Source organism: Amia ocellicauda, chromosome 5 (genome assembly GCF_036373705.1).
Source record: "Amia ocellicauda isolate fAmiCal2 chromosome 5, fAmiCal2.hap1, whole genome shotgun sequence".
Taxonomy (NCBI): domain Eukaryota; kingdom Metazoa; phylum Chordata; class Actinopteri; order Amiiformes; family Amiidae; genus Amia; species Amia ocellicauda.
The window spans coordinates 3688186-3702477 of NC_089854.1; the positions used below are offsets into that span (position 1 = coordinate 3688186).

The window sequence follows — 14292 nt, forward strand, 5'->3', positions numbered from 1 at the left end:
GTGCACTAACGTGTGTGTGTGTGTGTGTGTCAGACCTGTTCCAGAAGCTGCCCGTGTCGGACCATCCCTTACTCCTGCGCCTGCTGACCGGGCCGGACCCCGAGAAACTTACCTTTGTGCTGAAGGAGAACGAGACGGGGGACGTGGAGGTCAGTCCTGCCACCCAGAGAGCTCGTGTGGGATTGTGTGCGTCGTGTATTGTTCCCACTGAAACCACAAACTCCTTCTTTAGCTTTGGCTTTTCTACTTGAATTGGATGACATTGATGGGACATTTTAAATAACATGAAATATACTATAATGCATTTGTTCCCGTGTGTGTGTGTGCGCGTTTCTTGCACCTGCTTTTGCTGGTGCCTGTGTCCTCAGTAGAAAGCTAGTTTCTCAGCGGAGCAGGAGAAGTGACGCGCTCTCTCTCTCTCTCTCTCTCTCTCTCTCTCTCTCTCTCTCTCCCACCGCAGTGGCACGCCTTCTCGGTGCCCGAGCTGCAGAACTTCCTGACCATCCTCGAGAAGGAGGAGCGCGACCGGATCAAGCAGGTCCAGCAGAAGTACGAGGCATACCGCGAAAGGCTGAAGCGGGCCTTGCATGAGTCACAGGGCAAGCCGGGGTAGGGGAGGTGCGGCGCGGAGGGGCGGACATGGAAGACGGACAACAAATCAAAGACCGGAGGAGGAGGAGAACGGGGGGGGGGAGAAACGACAAGAACAACACAATGTTCCACTCAGGACACTTTCAGACGGCCCGCTCCCCCTGGGTCAGGGAGGGTGGGGGGTGGGGGACCCGCCGGAGCAGGGGTCAGGGGGTCACAAGCCAGGCAACGACTGCTGCTGCTGCTGCTACTGCGCTTCTTTCTGAGCATGCGATGTTTGTTACTGTGTGACTGCGCCGGACAGCCATGCATGCCTGCGTGAGCCGGGGGGGGCAGGGAGGTGAGAGGATGGGGGGGCGGGGACAGTATTACACCTGATCACAGTGACAGGTGCACGGATCAGCGAACGATAGTTAGTGTTCCTGATCCAGATTACCAAATTGCACCCACAGTACAGAACCCCACTTTTAATTTGCAAAACAAGCCCCCCCCCCACCCAAATTAGTTTAATTAAGAGTGGGGTATCGGAACCTAGAATTGTGCCGGTTCAAAGACAGTGTAAGTTTGACCCGTCGATCAGACTTATCCTGCGATGGGAAAACAATCTTTGCACACAGCGGGTGTTTGAAATAAGGAGCTTATCCTCACTGTACTGTCTGTGCCGGAGCGGTGCTGCCCGGGCCAGTCCGTCTGCAGCGCACAAGTACGCCAAAATCAAAAGTTCTACGGGCTTTTCTTAATTATGCACTTAATGGGTTCTAAAAAGAAATGGAGACAGTGACACATTAGGACTTTTTCAGTGAGAACGTTGTCTCCCTGGCGTCGTATGAACGCTCGTACGCGGACCGGGCCTCGACATTCACGCGGCTGGGAAGTCTCTCTCCAGCGCATGTTCATACTCGCGTGTGAACAGAGACGGGCTGCAGTCTGAATGGGGTCAATGTTCAGTGAATCAGATGCATTTTATTTCAGTGCTGAATATTGGCCAGGGGACCCTGTAGCGCCGAGCTGATAAACCCCAGAGGAGCCTCAGACCAGAGCGTGAGATGATCTGCTATAGGTGTGGATGTTCAAACCCCCCCCGAGAGCAGCAGCGTGGACGTGTCGGGTTTATAACTCAACACCCCGACCAGAATACAGGAAATACAGAACACCATGAGTAAAACACAGATACGCACTAACACTGTGGTGGTTTGGCCAGTATGTATAGTATTGTATACAAGGAAGGCGTGAAATGTATATACACACTTACAGGAGTGCTGTAAGAGACGCAGTGTGGCCCAATGTGAAGGGCGCTGGAGCGAGTGAGCAGAACCGCAGAGACGACCCCACGGGCAGAGAGAGAGAGGGAGAGGGAGAGTAGAGACCCGATCTATGTCCGCAGCCCCATTCGTGTAAAAGCACATTTTGCTTTGTCTTGCCATCTGCTCCCAATCCAACCCGGGTGCTTCTGTCTTTGCTTCGCATTCACGAGCTCGGCGTTCAGTGCTGACTGGACCCACCCGGGCCGCTGCCAGTGCCTTGGTTCTGTGTTGCCTGGTGTGACTGTACATATAAAGTAAAATAAAAACATAACAGGCTGTAAAAAATCCGAGAAGAGCCCAGGCGGAGCGCGCTGCTCTCACCAGGGCCTCCATAAACGTGTAATTTATTTTACGGTTCTTCTTCGATGCACCGTCGGGATGTTCATAATTGTTGCTCACGGGCAGTACTTTTTAAAAACAAGATGTGTACAAATATGTGTAAAGCTGTATAAAATGAATTAAATAAAATATGCCATCATTTTATAACTTGAGTATTTTTTTAATATACATCTCTTACAACTGTGTGATTTAACAGCGCGTCTCTGAGCCCTGCACACACGGCTGTGTATGACAAGTGAAACCCAGACGCCCCCTGGTACAGAAACTGGAAATGACAGGCAAACATCTCACGATAAAACAGAACAGCCCACACCAGGGGCACGGAGACCTGGGGCTGCAGGACCCCCCCACCCTGCTGCTGTGTGTTCCAACCAAGCTCTTAATTACTTAATTGAACCCTTAATTTAAATAATTGTAACTGATAAAAAGTTAACATAATTAATAACATAAGTTCTTTATCCAATTTCATACTTCACTTAAAACCCCTACAGTTTAAAATAATGAAAAGGCTCCGATTTAGGAAATTAATAGTTCAATTAAGGGTTCAATTAAGTAATTGGGAGCTGGGTTGGAACAGAACCCAGCAGGGCGGGGGCTCCTGCAGGACCAGGGATGAGGACCCCTGGCTCCAGTCCGGCCAGATCCTCAATCATATAAAAGACACAGACAGTCATGCTCCTCTGATCGACAGTCGTGCCCAGATGTGCAAAAGCGAAACGGACTTTACTGACTACAGCAGTCTGTTCCTGTAGCCGTCAGTCTTGCGTCTCTCTGGCCGTGCGCAGAACCGGCGCCGGTCCCTCATTTCTTCTTGCCGGGCTTCTGTGCTTTCTCCAGACCCTGGATGTGCTTCCGAGGGATCCTGAACTCATCTGAGGGACGAGAGAGTGCCAGAATAGCAGAACTGTGGGGATCAGCACTAGGAGCCATCACAGCGACGATAACAACAGCAGTAGTGACGTCAGCTCTGCACCACTGCTGGGTGTGAACACTCACCTAACAGTAGCTTCCCCACGTGGGTGACCTGGTTCCCCTGGATCTGGACCTGGACCCGGTCCTTGGCCCCGGGCAGGGGGTTGATGGCCGAGCTGGCCTGGACTCGGCGCTGCAGGGCGCTGGCCACGGTGTGGGGGTCGAGACCATACAGCTCCAGGTTCTTAATCAGGGTCACCTGAGAGACGAGCGATGGAGTGAGGGGGACCGACAGCCACCACCGGGAGCAGAGCGAGGACAGATGAACAGAGAGAGAGAGAGAGAGAGAGAGACCCCAACCAGGAGCAGAGCAAGGACACACAGAGACACAGACACAGACACACACACACACACAGAGACAGAGACACGCACAGAGAGAGAGACACACGCACACACACACAGACGTATGGAGCGCCATTTGTGCCAAAAGTGTTCGTCCGTCAACGTGGTAGTTCATTGGGAAATTCATTCGGAAACTCGTCAATTTGGCCGTTCAGCCGGCAGTTTGGCCATATAGTAGTAAATTCATCCAGGAATCTGTCAAGTAATTTGTTAATTTGTCCGATTTGTGTGTCAGTTATTCCATAATTACATTGATCAACTATGTAATTAATGTGGCTATTAATTAATATAAACAGACAAACTTCCAGACGAACAGACCAGCTGTCAATCATGCTCTGTGCCAAACCCCTCGAGTCTTTCTAGCCAATCGGAGCAGACTCGCCTACTTTAACCAATAAAACTCCAGGCTCATAAACTGCACCATTATTGTCTGAAGCCGTTTTATTAGAAAGGGTGTTTCTTGTGCGTCTGTGTAACCGTGTGGAAATTAAAATCACCATTACCATAGGCTCGTTTATGAGAAGATTAATTGTTAGACTAGGCAAGGCTTAACCACAGTTTTGCATAGAGTAAAATGAGTATGTTTAATGTTTGAAATATTAAAAAAAATCGAAAAACTTGGTTGTTTCATGCGTCTGTACGAAACACTTACCTAAAGTATTTATTATCGAGTGAATATCATTATTTAACTGGTTACAGCGACCAGTGTCTTCTCTGAATACATACATGCATAACTTTATGTTTAGATGAGCTACAGATTATAAAAGTTGAATTCCGTAAACAGATTCACCTTCTGGCTCTGGGGGGGCTTGTAGGGGCTACAGCTATCCCAAAATGTGTCTTAGCCCCCAGTAACCCCCAGCGCAAAGGTCAAACTTTGTATTTTATTACAGTATTATTATGCACAGTGTGGTGTGACCCAAACATCTGTATATGTGAATGATAACGGCGAGTCGGCAGCACTCACTGACAGCTGAATACTTACTGCTCGTAATACAGTCAGCATAATCTATATGACGCATGCCCAGGCTGAAGCTCTGGGTGTTTTTGTATTAATTGTTAATTCGTTTGGTTAAGAGACGATGCTTTGGGCATTTTAACAGACTGTCAGATTGTATGTATTTTGATGATGTTTAATTGTATTTCAATGTATATATGTGTTCGATTGGCTAGTGTTAGTGTGTTTATTTGGCTTTAGTATGTATTGTTTCGTTTACTTTCGTGTGCACATTTTTTTTTTTTTTTTTTAAAGTACATTATCCGACAAAGTAATTAGCTAATATTGCAATGATTTGCAATCGGTAAAGTTTAAAACCAAAATCTTTCTGGTTGAACACGTGTAGTCTGTAGAGTATGAAGAAATACATATGTGTGCCAACAAGGTGTAAACAAAAGCCCCCCAGTATAATGTCAAGCCTCAGCCCCCCACTGAGAAGAGGCTGGCAGCCCCACAACCCCACCATCAAGGATCCAGTCTATTTTGAAATAAATATAATCCATTGACGCTTGTCCTTCTTTCTCACGGAGTAAAGACTTCAAGTGCGATTTTATAACCTGATGGGTTTCTGATCAGTGATTTGGATTCATGACGCGGATTTTATAATGAGGGAAAACGCGGATCGAGTGAGAGACAGAGAAACGGCCTTTCTAATAAAACGGCTTCAGACAATGATGGTGCAGTTTATGAGCCTGGGGTTTTATTGGTTAAAGTAGGCGAGTCTGCTCCGATTGGCTAGAAAGACTCGAGGGGTTTGGCACAGAGCATGATTGACAGCTGGTCTGTTTGTCTGGAAGTTTGTCTGTTTATATTAATTAATAGCCACATTAATTACATAGTTGATCAATGTAATTATGGAATAACTGACACACAAATCGGACAAATTAACAAATTACTTGACAGATTCCTGGATGAATTTATATATGGCCAAACTGTCGGCTGAACGTCCAAATTGACGAGTTTCCGAATGAATTTCCCAATGAACTACCACGTTGACGGACGAACACTTTTGGCACAAACGGCGCTCCATGCAGACGTGCACACCCTTCGAGACGCACCTTCTTGTTGGAGCCCCTGGAGGCCACGCTGATGTCGATGGGCTCCGGGTGGCCCTTCTTCAGGATGGGCTCCTGCCCGGGGAAGAGCAGCTGGTGGCAGTGCTGCATGCGGTCCAGACACCTGGCGCGACACGGGGAGACAGTCAGGCTGCGGCGCTGCGGCCCGGCCCGCTGGTGGCGAGGCGTGACCGATGAGCCTACCTGGAGAAGAGGTCGTCCCACTGCAGCCGGGCCACCTCCTGGTACTCCGCTCTGTCCAGCAGGCAGTCGCACAGCGCGGGGTCGACGGTGACGTAGCTGTGGAAGGGCAGACAGAGGGCGGGTGAGTCCGTATCCCAGCATGCACTGCCACATCACCACGCTCAGACGAGGGCTGCGTCTCGGCGGACGGGAAGCTCTTACTTCTTGTTGCGCTCGTCCACCAGCTCATTTCTCTTCACGTAGTCGGTGAGGATGGTCCGCACTTCCGTGGCGGACAGGGCGGCTCCCTTCCTATAGAGAGGGACGGGGAGACAACGCTGACACACCAGCCCTGCTTTTAACGCCCTCCCCCCCACAGTGGCAAAGAGGAAGAATAAAACTGCAGCCGACACTTAAATCCCTGCGTCTGAAACTCCTGTAGTGAGCAACGCAGAAAAATAAAAGGAAAACATACATGTATTAAAGCCCCCAGGACCCTCACAGTCTTTTATCTCACGTCAATCTCGAACAAAAGCGAATAAAAAACAATAGAGAAGAGTAGTGTGTTAATGTGAACTCTACTGAGGGACCGGTGCATGCTGGGAGATTAAGTGCTGCTCAGGCTACCGTTGCCTTAAAAGGAAGAGAGAAGGAGGGTAATGTCAACAACGGTGGTAAATATTTAAAGCCTCTCATGAACACAGGGGTGCATTCTGCTCGAGCGCTGAGCCAGTCAGGGGGCTGGGGGCAGGGCGGCGAGGGGGCCGGGGACAGAGAGCGGTGAGGGGGGCAGGGGGCCACAGGGGAGCGATGGAGGCCCTGGGGGGGGCCTTACCTGAGATTAGCGTCGGCGAAGAGGGGCTGCAGCCGGGTGGACACGGAGTACAGGGCGGTGATCTCGGGCGGCTGGTAGGGACGGGCATCTGCACAGCTCTCCGGCGCCAGACTGTCCCCCGACACGCCGTCCTCGGGCACGGAGAACGAGCGCAGCCTGGGGAGACGGGAGAGGCGGAGACTGAAGACTGATTTTTTTTTCTTACACCTTTCTGTATTCATTGGTCTATTTCTGTATGAATGGTCTCTAAATGGTCGGTGAATGGTCGACACCGAGACGTCCATCTGACGTGACCCTGTCCAGCTCTCTCTCTAGTTACTCATGAGATGCCGGGGGGGGGCGCTCACTCTGGGTGCTTCCAGTTGACGTCCACGATGCTCTCCACACCGCGGCTGAGCTCCTTCACCTGGACGAAGCCCCGCTGCTGCTCCATGCACTGCAGGAACCTGGAGAGCTGCGGAGAGAGAGAGAGGGAGGGAGGGAGAGAAGGAGAGAGAGAGAGGGAGGCACCGGTCATCGTTCGCACTTGTCCCCCGTCCCCCCCAGGCCCCCCATCGACACCCTGCTCAGACCCACCTTCTTGTAGCTGGATTTCTTGATGTCGATCTGCTTCCCACTGGGACTGCAAAACAAAACCTCCCATCAGCGACACGCTTTTCTTCCCGTTGCACTCTCTCACTGAGCACAGATGTGTGTGACGGAGGTTGATGGCGTACTATCGAACAATGACACAGTCCTGCTTTGCAACCGAAACACCGCTCTCACTTCTCTACTGCTCTGATCACACGCACACAGACACACAATACACACACAGACACACACGCACACATATGCACGCACGCAGCCCGTCCCCCATGTGGAAAATCGTGTAAACAGAGCCTCAATCCCATGTGCCTCCTGTGTTTAGCCTCTACTGGTATTCACTGCCCCCCGGCCCTGTTCTGACCCGTCTGAGAGGCGGGGGTTGTGTGTGTGGGGGGGCAGAAGTACCAGCAGGGGAACATGTGGTTGCGCAGGAAGGAGCTGGTCAGCAGGGGGAGCTCGGACTTCCTCACTGTGCTCTTCAGGGCGTGAAGGAAGCAGCGCAGCAGCAGGGCGTCCATCTGCTCTGTGGAGGAGCGGAGAGAGGGAGTGAAGAGATGGACCGGGCGGAGCGGGGGATGAGTGTGGGCCCTGCCCTTCCTCACTTACCTTGTGGAGACTTTGCGTCCTCCTCCTCCTCCTCCTCTTCCTCCCGTCCCACATCGCCCTGCCTCTCCTGGCCCTCTCCCCCCTGGCTCTCAGAGAGCCACAGCTCCTGCAGGGCGTGGCAGGGGGCGTCCGTGTCCCCCTCCTGCTCCGCACCGGGACGGGCGTCCTCTACATCTCCCTCCCTCTCCTCCTCCTCCTCCTCCTCTTCGCTATCTGCAGAGAACCCTCCGCTCCCGGAAGGCTCAGCGGTGAGAGGCGGGAGGGATGGTGGGGCGGACTTGTCCCCGAATGCCCTGGGGAAAAGAGGAGGAGAGAGACGTCAGGGCGGGGTGGGACACCGGAGCCCAATACTGTGTGAAAACCGAGGCGCCGGGGGGGCTCACCACAGCTGGTCCATATAGGTGTGCAGCACCGACACCCCCTTTCCCTTCATCCCCGCTCCCAGCATCTCCGCCGTGCTCAGGGTGGCAGTGCCCACGGCCACCGGCGCTCTGAAACAGGGACCCGTCGTTAGCGTGCGCCTGGGGGAGCGGAGCCTCAAACACGCTCAGACACACACAAACACAGAGCGGCTGCTTCACCTGTTTCTCACGACCGTGACGGCGCACCGATCCCCCTGCCTGACCTGCGGGAGACCACCAGGGGGCAACACAACCCCAGGCAGCATCAGGTCTGCGGCATGAAAGGAAGAAAAAAGGTTACTCTTAAGTGCCTATAAAACAGTGCATTTCTCCCTTAAACTAAGTCAAATAAAGTGCAGCATGGGCTTCAGTAATCCAGACAGAAACTGAAGTTCTGGGCTCCACACTTCAAGAAAGATATCGCTGCTCTAGAGGCAGTTCAGAGGAGAGCAACCAGACTTATTCCAGGTCTGAAGGGAATGTCCTACTGAGAGACTGAGGAACTGAACCTTTTCACCCTGGAACAGAGGAGACTACGTGGGGACTTGATCCAAGTCTTCAAAATCATGAAAGGCATCGACCACATCAAACCAGAGGAGCTTTTCCAGATCAGCAGGGACACACGGACCCGGGACACAAATGGAAATTGGGCTTCAAGGCATTCAAGACAGAAAACAGGAGACACTTCTTCACACAGAGAGGCGTCACAATCTGAACAAACTCCCCAGCGATGTGGCTGAAGAGACAATTTGGGATCATTCAAAAACAGACTGGATAGGATCCTTGATCACTGAGTTATTAATGGACACCAAACGAGCACGATGGGGTGAATGGGCTCCTCTCGATTGGACACTTTCTTATGTTCTATTTCTGGATTGCAGCATCCCAACCCCTCCGACATTGTTTACTAGACAACCTCTCAGATATCAACATTCAATCACAAAATTCCAATCAATCTCATTTTTGTGTCTCTAACTATCGCCAAGAAATCAATCCTCTTGAACACAATGCATTGGCTTCATCTAATGACAGATTACATCTCATAAAACAATACAGACAACCCCTCTGTATTGTTTTCATGTTTGTCTGTTTATGATGCAATAAAGAAATAAAAAAAAGAAACGGCTCTGTTGACAACAGACTCGGGCCCCGGCTGGTCCAGGCGCGGGTGTCTATCAGAATGCCTCGACCAAATACACGCGAGGCAACACGTGCTGCCGACGGGCAGGAACTTGCCGACCTCAGGGTAGGACCTGGCACTCCCACCTGCACAACACGCGGCCCGTTTCAGATTTTCATCTCCCTCTTCAAGACCGAAACGGTGTCGGTGTCTTATTCAGGGGAATAAATATAGAGAGACGTATTTATTTTTCCCCTCTTTAGCAGAGGCGCTATAATTAGCTCCCACTACCGTCTCGCTCCCGCAGACGTGTCGAGCCGAGCCCCAGACGGGTTCAGAGGAGATGTCTATTCCTGCGCACGGGGCGTCTGTGCTATATTCAGCCACAGACCTGACGTGACTTGTCCAGCAGTGCGAGACTCCTGTCTCTGTGGACACACTCTAATCTGCCACCAGAAAAGCACGCATTTCTATTCATTTGTGTGGGGGTGGCATCTCGGCCTTCTTTAACAATTGTCAAATCAAAATCAGTTTCTTTGCTCAGTATTTCAACCCAAAACCCAAAACCACAGCTATGATGTCACGCATCCAAACCCAAGGTGACTCTCAATTGAGTATACGAGTCATTTGTTCTTGATTTTTACTTTACTAAAGCTACAACAGAACCTGTCCGTCCACTGGATGGAGTTTTTTTCCATTCTTACCTGCCCCCCCAGCCAGTTTCTGGAGAACTGCCGGCCATGTGGTGAAGGCTGGTAGGAGATCAGGATAGCGCCACAAGGTGTACACTGCAAGACAACGAAGAACAGGGGGGACGATGTGAATATGGTCACCTGAAGACACGTGTCCATAAACGGGGGACACTGGAGGACACAAACACTGTCCTTGTGCTGCTGATGGGGAGAAACGGAGGAGCAGGACAGCCTGCGCGTTGCTGTACCTGTGGGGTAGATCTGCTTGTCCACCTCGAAGAAGACGGGGTTTTTGTGCAGGACGTACAGCGTCACCGGGTCTCCTTTGTGCGCGTAAACCCTCACCACGTTGAGCTCCTCTTTGCCCGGCACCAGCTCTGCCAGCTGCGCGGCGGACAGCGCGGGGAGAGCGGCGGAGAGCTCGGTCTTCAGCTTCCGTCTGGCTCATCAAAGACAGACAACAACGGCGGGGTCAGGAGGAGAAGCATGGACCGCAGGTGTGCAGTCACTGAATAAGCTCTCACCAAACCAAGAGGTGCTGCTGGAATCCGATCCCTGACAGTGAATTACAAGGGGAGACAACCGACAAACGATGTTGTCCAACTGTTGCAGTGTTGCGTCTTATTACAGCGACCAATTATGTCATTATCGTTATATCTGACGAAAGATGGTCCATTACGTCATCGTTTTCATGAGTAGAAGGAGCTGGTGACGTTATTTTGCACACATATGAATTTGGACTTAATCCTCAGCATGTGTGTGACTGCAGCGATGGGTGTCTGGAATATGGTACTCGGTATAACCGTTTATTTGCCCGTTTTATCCAACTGCGTTTCTTACTATTCATTTCGTTTCCCGCAACTGACAGTAATAATAATCATACTGGATTTATACAGCATCCTCCAGAGTGCTGAACAGGATGAAACAGACACAGACATCACGAAAGTAAACTCAATTTAGACCGTCAGAAGACAGTTTTAATAAATGCTGCTTTATAGTAGTATGTTTTCAAAGGCGGTTTAACAGCCTGGCCAGACCGAGCAGCAGTCCGGCGCAATACAACCTGACTCAACTCAAAAGCACAATATATTATGGAAAGAAAAGCAAAATATACACCAGACGTCACAGCGGATCATCAGCACCGCAGATATGCGCAGATGTGCGCAGATGTGCACAATAATCCCAGTCTCCGCGCCGACACGCACCTGTCCGAGCCTCGGAGGACGGTGTTGGACTTGACACGAAACGGCTTGGCGAACATGGTGGCGGGGAAGGGCGGCTGGATGCGCCGAGGCCCGGCCGGCTCCTGCGTCAGCTCAGTCCGCACGGAGGTCAGCTGCGCGCCGGGGAGAGGCGGCGGCTGTTAGCGGCGATGAACACAGCTCCGCTCGGGGTCCCGCACACACGCATGACGGCCTCACCGAGCCCTGGAGGCCGCCATCTTGGCGTAACAGTAAATACGTCCGGGTGCGCGACAACCCGCCAAAGAGGGTCCGCTTGCGTGTTTGTCGATTGTGTTTGTTGATTGTGTGTTTGTTTAGTGGAGGAATGTGTGAATTTATTCATGCTTTACAGTGTTTTTAACGGATTTATGCACGAATTAAAACAGTAGCACAGCCTCTGTGCATGTGTTTATAGTAGCTTACATACAGTCACGGACACTAACATCAGTGTTATTATGCTACTGCTACTAATCTAATTAAATATTACTAAATACTACTGTACTACTTCAAATAACCTTCAAAAGCATGACTGAGTGATAGTAACCTACTAGTAGTATACACATATGGCAAGCCAAATGATCATTTAGAGATATCTGCAAATATTTAAATATATCTTCCATTAATTCCAGACACATGCAGATGTTTCAAGATATCTCTAAATCATTTAAATATATCTTATTTAAAAGTACATTTAGAGATTTAAACGATGTGCAGATACCTTTAAACCATTTACCTATCTCATTAAGGTGCTTTTTAAATGTATCTCTAAATCATTTAGAGATATCTGCAAATCATCTGGATATATTTTTTTTAAAAGCACCTTGGATATCTGTAAATGGTTTAAGGATATCTGAAATGCAATGCAAGATATTTTGAAATAATTTAGAGATATCTCAACATATTTAAAGATATCTTGAATTGCCATATAAAAATACCTATTAAATCCTATATTATGCTAAACGTACTGTCACATGCAGACAGAATGAAGAGACTTTAAATGAAGTATTATTATTATTATTATTATTATTATTATTATTATTATTAGCAGCAGTAATGATAACACTGTGTAACATCTTTTTTGTTTTGTTCCTGGGTAGTAAGTGTTATTTTCTAATTGATATGCCTCAAAAGTATAGAAAATGGCTATTATTCCCCACAAACTTTGCTTTTGTGACCAGGACAGAGATATTTTGAAATGTACCTATTTCCAATGAGAAAACGGGCGAATTTGTGTCTTTTCGTTCATATAAAGTCAGAAAAATCAACATACACTCACCTAAAGGATTATTTGGAACACCATACTAATACTGTGTTTGACCCCCTTTCGCCTTCAGAACTGCCTTAATTCTACGTGGCATTGATTCAACAAGGTGCTGAAAGCATTCTTTAGAAATGTTGGCCCATATTGATAGGATAGCATCTTGCAGTTGATGGAGATTTGTGGGATGCACATCCAGGGCACGAAGCTCCCGTTCCACCACATCCCAAAGATGCTCTATTGGGTTGAGATCTGGTGACTGTGGGGGCCAGTTTAGTACAGTGAACTCATTGTTATGTTCAAGAAACCAATTTGAAATGATTGGACCTTTGTGACATGGTGCATTATCCTGCTGGAAGTAGCCATCAGAGGATGGGTACATGGTGGTCATAAAGGGATGGACATGGTCAGAAACAATGCTCAGGTAGGCCGTGGCATTTAAACGATGCCCAATTGGCACTAAGGGGCCTAAAGTGTGCCAAGAAAACATCCCCCACACCATTACACCACCACCACCCCCCTGCACAGTGGTAACAAGGCATGATGGATCCATGTTCTCATTCTGTTTACGCCAAATTCTGACTCTACCATCTGAATGTCTCAACAGAAATCGAGACTCATCAGACCAGGCAACATTTTTCCAGTCTTCAACTGTCCAATTTTGGTGAGCTTGTGCAAATTGTAGCCTCTTTTTCCTATTTGTAGTGGAGATGAGTGGTACCCGGTGGGCTCTTCTGCTGTTGTAGCCCATCCGCCTCAAGGTTGTACGTGTTGTGGCTTCACAAATGCTTTGCTGCATACCTCGGTTGTAACGAGTGGTTATTTCAGTCAAAGTTGCTCTTCTATCAGCTTCAATCAGTCGGCCCATTCTCCTCTGACCTCTAGCATCAACAAGGCATTTTCGCCCACAGGACTGCCGCATACTGGATGTTTTTCCCTTTTCACACCATTCTTTGTAAACCCTAGAAATGGTTGTGCGTGAAAATCCCAGTAACTGAGCAGATTGTGAAATACTCAGACCGGCCCGTCTGGCACCAACAACCATGCCACGCTCAAAATTGCTTAAATCACCTTTCTTTCCCATTCAGACATTCAGTTTGGAGTTCAGGAGATTGTCTTGACCAGGACCACACCCCTAAATGCATTGAAGCAACTGCCATGTGATTGGTTGGTTAGATAATTGCATTAATGAGAAATTGAACAGGTGTTCCTAATAATCCTTTAGGTGAGTGTATGAATCTAAATGAACATGTATTTATACTAAAGTAAAACAAAAATGTCTACAACAGATTTAGAAGTGAGTAGTATTTCTCGGTCATTTGGGGGCTGATTCGTGAAAGTGATTTACAGTATAATCGTAAATCTCGAAAAACTCCTCACTTCTAAATCTGTTGTAGTCATTTGTGTAGTCATTCGCCCGGTAGTAAATAGTAAAATTTCAAAACATCCCTGTGCTGCTCACAACAGCAAAGTTTGTGGGGAATAATAGACGTTTTCTATACTTTTGATGCATAAGCAATTAGGAAATAACTCTTACTACCCAGGAACAAAAGTTGTGTTACACAGTGTAATTATTATACAGCCCCCAATATCTCCGCCCCTCCGGCAGGCGTCGCTGTCCCGCCTCGGCGTGCGTCTGCGCAGGGGGTTCCCTCTAGCCCCACACCTTCGACTCCTTTGTTGTTTGGACGAAACTACGCTCGGTCCTTCCGCCATGTTGGCTCCGCTTCCCCCTTCCTCCCTTCTAACAGCGAGCCCGGGTGAGCCTGAGCCAAAATGGCGGCGGTTA

The 14292-nt window shown here is 49.2% G+C and overlaps 2 protein-coding genes across 3 annotated transcripts in view; one reads left to right on the forward strand and one right to left on the reverse strand.

The window, feature by feature from the left end:
* The window catches only part of rassf5 (Ras association domain family member 5), a 45612-nt gene extending 43231 nt beyond the window's left edge, over positions 1 to 2381 (forward strand). Inside the window, exons 5-6 of the mRNA XM_066703288.1 lie at positions 34 to 149; positions 461 to 2381. Of these exons, the coding sequence (XP_066559385.1) occupies positions 34 to 149; positions 461 to 613 (269 nt within the window). The 3' untranslated portion in view covers positions 614 to 2381. The remainder of the gene's footprint in view (positions 1 to 33; positions 150 to 460) is intronic.
* eif2d (eukaryotic translation initiation factor 2D) lies at positions 2371 to 14234 on the reverse strand. 2 transcript variants are annotated; one of them, XM_066703286.1, is made up of 15 exons: positions 14170 to 14234; positions 10271 to 10461; positions 10035 to 10118; positions 8391 to 8481; positions 8193 to 8300; positions 7810 to 8102; positions 7609 to 7726; positions 7195 to 7240; positions 6966 to 7072; positions 6619 to 6774; positions 6006 to 6095; positions 5805 to 5900; positions 5604 to 5724; positions 3231 to 3405; positions 2371 to 3106 (listed from the first exon to the last, which is right to left on the reverse strand). In XM_066703286.1, the coding sequence occupies exons 1-15, from the start codon at positions 14217 to 14219 to the stop codon at positions 3036 to 3038; spliced, it is 1797 nt and encodes a 598-aa protein (XP_066559383.1). In that variant the 5' UTR covers positions 14220 to 14234; the 3' UTR covers positions 2371 to 3035. The 2 variants fall into 2 exon arrangements, with proteins under 2 accessions (XP_066559383.1, XP_066559382.1); XM_066703285.1 differs by lacking the exon at positions 14170 to 14234 and adding an exon at positions 11228 to 11489.
* Positions 14235 to 14292: the final 58 nt, after the last annotated feature.